At 40.6% G+C, this 12104-nt stretch overlaps 1 protein-coding gene across 1 annotated transcript; it reads left to right on the top strand.

Annotated features, from left to right (window-relative positions):
• Window positions 1–569: 569 nt before the first annotated feature.
• LOC114657943 (SPRY domain-containing SOCS box protein 2-like) lies at window positions 570–11916 on the top strand. Its single transcript, XM_028809927.2, has 4 exons — window positions 570–846; window positions 9546–10622; window positions 10731–10949; window positions 11206–11916. Exons 2-4 carry the CDS (start codon window positions 10070–10072, stop codon window positions 11331–11333), a joined length of 900 nt encoding a protein of 299 aa, XP_028665760.1. The 5' UTR covers window positions 570–846; window positions 9546–10069; the 3' UTR covers window positions 11334–11916.
• Window positions 11917–12104: the final 188 nt, after the last annotated feature.

The raw sequence follows: 12104 nt of genomic DNA, 5'->3' as shown, positions 1-12104 counted from the left end.
CACCTTCACTTAAACTGAGCTAATTTAGAGGCGACAATCCACTTTCTCATCTTCTAGATGTGAGAAGATTCCTGCTTGTGAGAAAGAAATCTGAGTGGCCAGAAAAACTCATCTGCTCATCTGTGTGTGGGTCAAACCCTAATCCCAGCATAATTAACACTTCACTGTACAGCTTTTTTCACAAATATTACACTGCTTAAATAAAACACAAGTTTCTGATTCGACTGCAACAGAAGAGAGAGAATTGCTCTATAGGCCATCAATTTAAGAAACCCTCAAAGTTGAGTGAGCCTCCAAGCTGTAAACACTGTGCTTTCAGTAATCAAAAAACACTTGTTTTTTTTTTTTTACAGTGTCCTAATGTGACACCATGAAAGTAACTTGGAGTTTCAGTGACAATGACTTGCTCTCTAGGAAAAAGGGCAGCGATATTAAATAATTGAATGTGTCACAGTCTGTTCACCCTCACGTTTTTTTTTTCTTTTCAAATGAAAAAATAACTGGGGGAAAGAATGTGGCTCAACAGGTTTGTTGTGCGACATGGTGACGAAGATTAGACGCAAGAAGGAAAATAAAGGAGGACAAACGGTCTAACCATTTAAAAACAGAATGAGAGGCTTTTGTGCTCACTGCTTTAGTTTTCTCTGCACTTCTTCAATCATCAAACTCCAGGCCTCCTTCTCCTTCTGGTGTTTTCTCCTCAGTTACTTAATCAGCACTCTCCAGTGAGTGGGCAAAGCAAAGGGGCAATTACCATCAGTCTAGTCTCTTATTTTTGACTGCACACCTGTAACCAAGAGAACAAGTGTGAACACAGGAAGCTCGGCAGGACCACTCAGGAGCCAGGTGGGTCTTCCTACTGTAACTGTCTGCTTATTGGTGTCTTGGCAGTGGTCAAGGAGTCAGTCAGCACTTCTGCCTGTCTCATCCATTTGCACTTTTCCACTCCTCTGCCTGTTCTGCACTGTCACTCCATATCTTTTTCTCCTCGCTTGTGTCTGCCTTTCTCAGTGTCATATCAGGTTTTGACAATTTATTGTTTGCCAGGCCTGACAGCCTGCCCTGCTGCTCTCTATATCTACGCCTGCCTCTCCCTGTGTCCAGTTATCTGCCTTTGTCTGTGACCACCTATTAAACATGTCTTTACTAGTTCACTGTACATGTTCGCTTATTCAATTTCCAGCTGCACTCCTCTCCAGTGTCACAGTTAGACCCTTAATGTTTGTTCTTAATTTCTCATTTTTGCTCTTTTGTGGACCAGTATCCATTTGTCCTTGCCTATTTTCCTTTTTCTGCCTGCTTACCAATCCTGTGCATGGTGCACAAAATTTCTACCCATCTTGCATTAATGTTCTTATCTTTCTCTTTTCATACTTAGATTTACACCCACCAGCCTAAGCACATTTATGAAGCTGGTCATGCTGGAAGCCATTCTGTTGGGGATTTGTCCTTTGTTTATAAATATTTTTATCTCCCACTGCATGACTGTATGCCAAAACCTTGCAATTGCCTGTTGTATTTGCATGTTTAACTTTATGAATAGCTTCTACAGAGAATTACCAAATGAATATTTAATTTGCAGTAATAAGTTCCCTTGATGGCAAATGGATTTCAAAGACTATGCAGGAACTAAAAAGGCAAGAAGGCGCATGAAGGGTTTATTTAAGAAGGACCCACACTAACTAAACAGAGCCACTTTGGCTAACACCATACTGACAGGAGGTCTTGGTAAATTTATGTATAATGTCTCAATCAATCAAACATTTTCTATAACATCTTTTGCAGAAAATATTGTGACACAGCTGCTTATTAAGCAAACAAGATTATAGCTCAGTGAATTCCAGTTATTGTCTTTTCATACATCTGAGTATAGCAGAGATACTAATGTCATCAAACCCAAGGCCCATCGGGCACTTTACCTGGTGAGGGGCCATTCTGGCTTTTCGAGTCGTTTATAAGCCCCAGTGCATCGTAAAGCAAACTCCCGGGTTGGATATAACTGAACACACCCTGCCAATGTCTATTTAATCTAAAGGTAGTAGGGTATATGTATATATATATATATATATATATATATATATATATATATATATATATGTAGTATGATCAAGAGACAGTCAGAACTGATCACTGCTGGGTCTTAAGAGTGGAGTGATTCTACCTGTATATCTAACCATCCATCCACTCAGTAAAACCTCCCATTCCAAGTGATGCGTCATGGGAGGGCAAAGCTCCATCCTAACAGCACTGAGAAGGAGTCAGTTGTGGATGGAACACCAGTGGACTCACTGGCTCAGGCGGAGAGTTACCAATTAACCTGTCACTCTTGTCTTTTGTATGTGAGATTAAACCTTACTTAATCAAAAGAACACAGAAACTTATGTCGGTGGCGACCAGTCCAAGATTCAAACCTAATTCCCAGGAGTCATCGGCGCTAGATACTGTAATATGTCCCACTTGTATAGTAGGATGAACACTGTGGTGTGAGACTCAGTGGGAGAGTAGGGTTTCATCGTTACTTTATTGTTTTAGATCATTTTGGGCTGGGGAGCATGGTGTGATGAAATGTAACATTGTTGGTATACTCCATGACTGCCTTCGATGTGTAGAATCCTTGTTCCACCTGAGTTAGCTTGTATTTCCACTGGGGCTCCAGTTTCTTCTCACAGTCCACTGACAGGCCTGAGATTGCCAGTGCTAGTCTGAATATGTGTATGAGTGTGTACTGAGATGGCCTAGAATCTGACCTAGGCCTAGTTTCTGTGCAAGCTGATTTTCCTTTCTCAGTCCCAAAGATGTTATGTTAGACTAATATCTAAAAGGGTTTTGAAGTGTGCACATGAGTATTGTTCTTATGCTTGAATAGTGATGACGTTGCAATGGGATACTGCACAAGACTTGCATTAGAAATGGATGGGCATTCATTTTGCTGAAAAAGAATCATTCCATTCTTGGGTAGGGTTAGGGTTTGGTTCACCTGTTTGATTCCTCTAGCTGTCTGCTGGTTGTTGTGAAATAATACAGTAAATGGGGGCAGGATGTTTGGAGTGATTTACTTTAAAGATCCTGCCCTGATGAGCTTGCCATTATCTATTGTACATTTGTTCATATTCCTTACCTAAATGCTTTATTAACTGATCATACATCCATTAGACATGATGTGCTTTAGGTGAAGGTGTATGAACAGACATACATGAAAAAAATGGTGAGGCTTAATGCTTGTCATGCATCTTTTCTTTTTCTTCTACAATATTTAACTTTCATAATAATTTAAATAAACTATTGGACTCCATTTAGTAATCAGAAAGAATTCATGACAAAGAAACCAGCTCTCTACGATCCTCTTGGGTATTCATTTATACAAACACCTGCAGTGCACACTTCTGCCCACTCTCTGTTCCTTGGCATGAGCAGCAGTTTGGCTTACATACAGTATCTGGAAGGAAGCAAGCCATGCATTCTTTCTTTATAATAGGCAGGGAAGTGTCAGATTATTTCCACACATCTTACTTTTTGTTTTATAAATTAACTTTTTTAGATTTTGCCATAAAACACATATGGGTTGATAGCTTGAAACCACAGCTTACGACATACTTCACAAGCAGCCTCATAAGTCCATCTCCAAGATTGTATGTGCCAAACAAAATGAAAAGGGCATTTTTCAAAGTCAGTGACCAGCAAAATGAAATACTAATTAGCCCTGTCGCCATCTAGAGCCTCACTCTCTTTTCTCACTACCTTTTAGACTGTCCAGTTTATTGTGTTTCCTTCTTTGCTTTTTTGACATCTGGAACCTGATGGTTCTACAAATTGCCTTGTATTGTTGCTCACCAGACAGGAGCTCTCCATGCTTCAGACACCAAATTGTTAGAAATACTGCTACTTGGGCCCTGATCTCTTACGGGTGGAAGGTACATTTTCTAGAAGAGTTTCTGTAAGTGCCTCTGAAGACCTTCTTGTTTCCAACAGCCTAATCTGTTACACTGAGTAGTTTCTGTAGATCAGCCCATCCCAACGTGTTCATTATGACTGGCTGCAGCCAAATCTGGGCATGTTAAAACAGGACAAAGCAAGCCTATAAGCCCAAGAGATGACTGGTTGGTTCAGGGATTCCAGAAATTTCCAATTTTTTTTTCACTTTTGCCTACTTATGTTTTCTATCTCCCCCATTAAATATGGTTGATGATTTACAGTAAATGTTGTTCTCTGATTGTCCTAAACAATGCAGAGTGTTTTTTTTCTATTCTGTAGTCTCACCTCAGTTCAACATGAGCCTTATTGGAGATGTTTTCTAGAGCTCATCTATTGGTGCTTTCTTTTTCTTACTATATTATCCATTTCATTTTATTCTTCTGTGTTTATTTATGGGTATCGCAGTGGTTAGAGCTGCTGCTTTACAGATCCAGAATACTGAGTACAGTTTACCAGCTCGATCATTTTCTGTGTGGAGTTTTCACATTTTTCCAAACTCTTTATATATTTTCTTTGGGCATTTCTGTTTCCTCCCACATGACAAACATGACCAAGATAGAATAACTGGTAACCCAGTGGGGGCTGTGATCAAATCTCCTGCAGGATGGTTTCCTCTCTGTGTGTAGTTTTGGAAAATGGATGGTGCTGCTGTACAATGGGACAGTTTTCTGCCTACTCTCACACACTACTGCCATGCTAGGTTCCAGCTTTTTGTGAGGATGGATGGAAAGCTCTTTTTTATTATTTGGAGGGAGAGGATGCGCTGAGCACATTTTTGGCAGCTCCTTTTTTGACTGTTGCCACTCTCAAAATACTTGAGATCTGGCAGGTCAGACTGCACAATCTGTTTGCAACCTAGATAGTTGGGTAGGAGGTACCACAGCCCCCACTAAAGGCAAATTACACTCATCAGAATGTAGAGTCAGCCCTGCATGTTTTACTGATAGATACGAACTAAAAGAATATCTCACCTTATGGCACCTGGTATTACGTAAGGCTAATGCAGTGCTTTCCCAATTGCCACCTCACTGTCTTCTCCAAATGCTGCCACTACAGGCCGATATCCTGATATCAAGTAAAAAAGAATACACCTTCAATCTGATGAAAGTGAGGGGGTTCTTTTCAGAAGCTAGATGAAGTTAAAATTAGAAGAAAAACACAAAATGCAGGGATTACACAACCAGGCAATTGACTTGTATTCTTTCTCACGTCAAGATGATTCATGGAGAACAAAAATTAATTTTAAACTAATTACTCCAGTCATTTGTTATTTTATATCATGTCCATCAGACTGAGTACTGTGACAAACACTTTATAAAGCAATTGAGAAGAATATTACAAAACAAAAGAGGGAAAACAATACAATGACTTCAAAGTATAAGATACGACAGGAGCGAAATAAATATAGCCATTTTAATAAAGGAAAAAAGCATAACTAGACAAAGGTACATTTGGGTCGTGCAGGAAATGCAGTTAAGACTATTTTGGCCCCCTACTGTCTTGTTCACATCCCTGTCTTCAAGCTGCCCTGTGACTGCTCTAACATAAGATGCGAGAAGAAACCCGCCAGTTTATCAAGGTGGTTTCGTTGTCTGAAATTCCTCAATATTGTATCCAGATATTTTTTTACATTTCTCAAGGCTTCTGCATGACTTGATAGTTTGTCATATATTTTTGCAGCCCTCTGCATGAAAAAGTGCTTCCTGGCTGCTGTCTTAAATACGCTTTGCCCTCAATTCTGACTGGTGTCTTTGAGTACTCGGATCAATTTTTTAATCAAAAGAATTCTCATTAGTCAGATTTCTCAATGCCTTTTGTGTACTTGTACAACTTTCTCTGCTTCAGACTAAAGTAGTTTATTGTCCTGAGAATATCAGAGTAGAGGAGTGTAGAACTTGACCCGGACACAGACAAGCAGACACGTTAGATTTACCCCACACACATTTATTGAGGTTTTCCATCACAATACTCAGTACGCAACAGCCCCAATACCCCACAGTTCTGGCTAACACAATGCCTTTTTCTTTCTCTTCTTCCGACCGCCTCCTTCTCTCCTCCAGAGACCTCATCCGTCTTCCACCTTTAAATAAGCACCCGGATGTGCTCCAGGTGTGTTCCCGGCAATCTCCCACCGACACGCCCCAGTGTGGCGGAAGTGCCGGCTGTATCCCCGGAAGCACTCTGGGTGTCCCTTCTTTTCTTCCCCCCAGCACTTCCGTGTGTGGCGGAAGTGCTGAGGTCCAGGGTCCTACTGGTATTGGGGTGCCCCCTGGTGGTGACCATGGGCCCCTACAGGGTCGAGCTTCCCAGCTCTGTACCCGTGACCCCCAGGGCAGTCGCCCCCTCGAGGTCTGGAGGAGGCACAAGCCCTCCTCCGGTCTTCTCGGGCATCCCAGTTGGGTATCACCCCCATCCGGGTACCACAGGAGATATGAAATGTTCTGTCAACATAAACCTCTAAATCCTTTTCATAACTTGCTTCCTACAAGACAGAGTGCCCCATTTTGTCTTTATAATTAATGTTCTGTTTTAACTTTAAGCTGCATTTTCCAGTTCTGAAGAGTGTTTGGGCCTTTCTGAATTGTTTTGCTGCCTCCTCAGTATCTTCAATTCCTCCAATTTTAATGTCATCTGCTACCTCTCTGATTTTAGTGTCACTAGTCTTAGTTAGCATTACAAAGGCAAGAATGATAAACAGATTCAAATAGTATTTAGGCCAGACTCTTTAACTTTACAAGACTAATTACCATGCAGATTACTCATTTATTCAATTTACATTGTGGCAACCTTTAGAGTTATGTGCTCTCAGCTTCTTGAACAACAGGAATCTTGACAGGATTGTCTGTAGGGGAGAGGAATCAAAGGGGACTGCTGCATGAGGCAGGAGCAAACACTGGCAAAGAGGTGCCAGTGCCTCGTAGGACACATTCTCATAAAGACAATCATTTATACTATTCCAATTTTGGATTGCCGGTCAGTTAAGTAGTGAACCTGTTGCTGTGTGCGGTGTGGTGTTATCAGCAAACTAAAAGGAAGAAAAACAGTAACAGTTTCATGGGTTACAGGAAGGTTCCTTTAGTTAGGTTAATTCTATTCTAATTCTATAGAAAGGTTAATTCTATTCTTTTGTCCACTCTGAAATTGCACTGGTCAATGTGTGCATGTCTGTCTGCCTACAAATGCTAATAAAAAGCAAATCAGGAATACCACACTAAAAAATAAAATGAGACTTGAAATATTTTTTTACTTATATAAGCTCTCAAAGATGCATTTAAGGAATTAAACTCCAGTTAATCAAGAAAATTAAACTTAAAGTACTTTTTATAACATAAATTTAACTAATTAATTAAAAATCAGCCGGGGGCTGGACTTAATCTGCCACATCTACATTTAGATCTGCATAATTTCACCATCTGTCTTCATGAATATAATGCAGTGTTAAAGTGTTTGTAAATAGTGATAAGTAAGCGTGTGTAAGTGTATAAATACATACATACTCACCCACTCAGTCACTTACTAGCTGGTTCTATCATTGGGGCTCACAGTGGGAAGCAGGCTAAATAGGGTACACCAGGGCTACCCTGTGTATAACAATGGTCTTCAGCTTCTCCTAAAGAGTTTTCAGGCATTCCCAGGGCAGCTGTAAAATATCATATTTAAATATCTTCACTTCCAGTCTGAGCATGCTTACAATTACTGATAATCACAAAGATATTCGAGAATTTTGACCTAGTGAGCCATAGTAGCAGTACAGCTAGCTGTGTCATGATCCAAGGAGAGGATTAAATGAGCAAACGGCATAATCAATACTTTCTTCTGAAACACAATGCTTCTTATTGCCATACTGCTGTGTATTTTTCAAATGATGAATGAACTTCCCCCTCTACTGAATTAGGCTATATTTCTGTTAAATTCAAAAAACAGAAACTGTTTTTATTAAAAAAAACAGCTATCCAATGCCTTTATCATGTCCCAGAGTTCATTGGCTCTAAGCTGCTAAGCAGTGACTGGCAGGATTAGACACATTTCTTCTATTATCCGTTTTTTAGACAAAAAAAAGGTCTACTGTAATGTAATGGCCAGTGTTGATTTTCATTATGTGATGGTGCTCTTCACACATCATTCAGCAAGTGGCATCTTTTGTTGTAAGGCAATGGTGCTTATGGCTTGCTAACATCACAACATTCATCTATCAATTTTGCGAACCCATTCAATCCAAATTTAGCCTTGTGGAAAATCAAAGCCTTTTTTAGCAGCAATGGGCAAAATGCAGGAATCAACCTTAAAATAGGGGATACCAGTCCAAGAGAAAACCTGCAATTATTCTACTGGGCCAATTTCATTTCATCAATCAGTCCTTTAAATAATGTAGTTAGTGTATAAGCAAGCTGACCTTGACTCACTATTAATCACATTTAATATTTCTATTTTCTATATGCTTTTTCTTTATTTGTTTGTGTCCTCTGCACTTATGTTAAATAATTTAGATCTGCCTTTAATTTGTAAGTTATTGCATACTCACCTGTTATGTCTCTAACTCTACCGTCCCAGAGCTGCCATTCATCGGATCTATGTAAAACCACAACTCTGTCAATATGTGTCTTTAACCACTGAGTGAGGACAACGAGTGATATCTTCTGAGATATCTAAGCAGAGGACCACGACTCCAGATAGTCAGATAGCTCAGCATTATGGATTTACGAAAACTTGTGGAAATTAGCTGAGGTAAATTAACACCAATATATCTTGGCATGACTTTCCCGATGAGGTTCAAAGCTCCTGCTGCTGATAATAAACAACTTGATATTATTTACTTTGTACTAATCTCTCTAGTCTCCATGATATGAACCTCAATAAACAGCAAGTTGTACGGTTTACCTATTTGCTTATGCTCCATGCATATGTACACCATCTCATCTCCAGAAAATTAGCTCCTCCATATAAATAATCACTTGTTTCCCATTTACCAAACTTTAGCTCGTCCGACTGTCTTCAAGAATAGCCTCGGATAATCTCTTGAGGATTGTTTACATGATAGGGGATCAATGATCACATAAAATAAGTCTGCCTAATATAGCCTTCTGCTTTCTGATGGCTCCAGTCATCACAGTACACTGACCTCCATCTGTCCATTTGATCCTATTTTTTGTGCCCTGGGTGGGACGGTGAGTTATGACAGCTCCAACACGCCTTAGGCGCATTGCATGAAAACGGGAGCTGCTATTCCAAATGACTAAGGTAATAAATCGGGAAACACGTGTTAAAGTTATTTTTTCCCCTTTGTTTCTTTATTGTGATGCAACACATGAAAGAATGAAATGAAAATGCTAAGCGTTGTAAGTCTTAACCTCTGCTTGGTCATCATGATTTGTTTTGCTGCCATAGGGTGGGAGTTTTCTGCACTTGTTTACCTGTGCTTGCGCTGATCATTTTTCTGTCTGTTTACTTGCCTGTCTGCCTTTCTCTTGCATTTTTTTACATTGTTGATGTCACCTCTTATGTACTTCACTTTCTTTATCCTATTGTCTATTTGCCACATGTTAATTGCACATTTTTTTCTCTTTCAAACATAGGCTTGTCCCAACTTGACACAGGAAAAGGAGAGTTCCGCCTTGAATTATTGAGGCCTCGATTCGGTGCCACCTTGGGACTTGAGCTACTGGTTTGCTTCCGTGAAGAATAAAGTTGCTGTTAACTGGCATATTTACAGACTGAATTTTACATTCTCTCCCTTAGAGAGAAGCCCTTTTTAGAGAGCCTCATCCTTGAGAGTGCTAACAGTACAATTTGCAGTTGAGTCTAACAACATTTCAATAAAAAAGCATTGCAGAAACCAAGCAATCCTAAGGCCACTGACAGCTGAGTGCTATTTGAAGAACTTAAGATTCAAGCTTGCGAGCAATGTACCTACATTAGAGAAGAACATTTGTGTTTTCATTAACTTCTAATTTTCCAGAATCCTTCAAGCGAGACATTTTGTCAACTATATGACAAAAAAAGAGATGTATTAAAAGAAAGGTTAACTAAGACCCACCTAATTTATTTTCAACTAAACATTTTTGGCAGCTGTCCTACTTGCATTTCCATCATTTTATAAATGGGCCAAAAACTTGTTACCAACATGCAGCGGCATCTGAATGAAACCTTTTCTACCTCATTGTGTTTCCTCCTTTCACCAGTCCCCAAACTATTTTTTTCTAAGATCCAGCCAATCCAGGAAGACTCTCACATCTGCACATCCGGCCTACCTGCTCCTGAGCGTCTTCAGGAGTTGATGGCCATGCCCTCTATTGCACCAGAGCAACAGGCAGAACATGGCTGGAACCCAAAGGATGCGTCTCCATCCATCGTGGTTTCCCAATCACACCTGACCTTTTCTCGCCGCCCCACACCTCGAACAACTGATGGGATAAGAAGCAAAATGGGATACAGTTCTGGGATTCATATATGGGAAATTACCTGGCCTGCAACGAAGCGTGGAACACATGCCGTGGTTGGTGTCGCCACCAAAAACATGCCACTCCAGGCAGAGGGTTACCAAGCACTGCTCGGAAGTGATCAACACTCTTGGGGCCTGGACCTGGACCGAGGATTGCTGTATCACAACACATCAAATATATGTTCACTTGCATCAAGGCGCTACCCCACTGGTAAACAAGCAGTCAGCTTTTACTTTGGATCTCCTAGTCTTGCTTTTTTATTGTTTCAGATGTTTGGGAATTATCTGTTCATTTTCTTACTCTTTGCCTTGCTTACAGATGAAATGCCGGGATCCCAGGAGGCAAGTTTGGTGCCATTCCCGGACTGTTTCCTAATGGTACTAGATTTTCATGCTGGAACTCTGGGCTATGCCCTTGAGAATGGCAGATACCTTGGAGTGGCCTTCCAGGGTTTAAAGGGGATGACTCTCTATCCCTCTGTGAGTGCCGTCTGGGGCGACTGTGAGGTCACCCTCCGGTATCGCAATGGCCTACAACGTGAGTGATAACTTCTAACTGCGTTCCTTCCCTTCACTTTGACTCTTGCTCTACTCACTTTATGCCTGTGGGGCTATGTTGATATTTCCTTCTTCATCATCTTGGTGTCCCAGTGAGTCACTCTTCAGGTTACACCTCTTTCTGATAATTTCTAGTAAACCGACATATTATTTTGAGGTTGTTTTTCTTCTGCTTTATTTTTTATTCAATTTTAGAAAGTTTCTGTACTGACAGGTTCTAATTCGTATCTTTACAGCCCAGCCGAGCTCCCTCCAGCAGCTTTGCCGTCTTTCTGTTAGAAGTGCTCTCGGACCAAGCAGGTTGGATGGAGTAAGCACTTTGCCTCTTCCCCTGGCAATGAAGAAATATGTCCTTTACCAGTGACTTCAGCAAGCAAAGACTTGTTGTAATGGAATGTGATTGACTTCCAGCAACCATTCAGCACCCTGTGTAGCATTATGAAGATCTACCATCCTTTTCACTTGCCCGGGCAGGCCTTCCGTTGCTGATTGCACAGATCAGTTGGGTGAAGTCAAGAAGCTCAGAGATTAATCTTTCAAAGGCTGCAAATGTTGTGTCAGATGGTAGTAATAATGTGCAAAGCATTCTATAAAAGTTAGAGGTGACAACCATATTTTTCATTGCGTATGGCAGCAGTTTCTGTTGCTTTAGCAGAGAGTATGTGCAAATGAGCCAGAATAGGCCATAAAAACATAACACCAGTGTTCAAGAAGTGATGTCCAACTGAGCCAACAGCAGGCTGACTGCGTGCCACTGTGTATTGTGGGCAGCATCCTGCAGAAATGTTAGTAATGTACTGCATATGAGATGTACAGTATCATGTTGTACTGTTGCTGTGAGAGAGTTTATGGTTTAGCTGACCTAAGTCCTAATTATCTGTACAGAAACCTGTCTTTTTATTTGTAAATAAATACCTACATAAATAAAATGTGAATTTTTATTCAAACTGTCTGCATTTATTGAATACATGTCTATTATTGTCACTCGGATTTCTTTTTCAGGGTCACATTGCAGCTGCAGAGGCTAAACCTGACATGGTATTCAATTTAAACCATACCCAAAGGCCCCCCTAAATGGAATACTGTAACTCAAAGTTTGTCTGCTGCCTCGGGGATTAATGAGGGGGTGGGGAGG

The sequence above is a fragment of the Erpetoichthys calabaricus genome, chromosome 9 (assembly GCF_900747795.2).
Source record: "Erpetoichthys calabaricus chromosome 9, fErpCal1.3, whole genome shotgun sequence".
NCBI classification, from domain to species: domain Eukaryota; kingdom Metazoa; phylum Chordata; class Cladistia; order Polypteriformes; family Polypteridae; genus Erpetoichthys; species Erpetoichthys calabaricus.
This window is presented reverse-complemented; position numbering and strand designations above follow the sequence as displayed.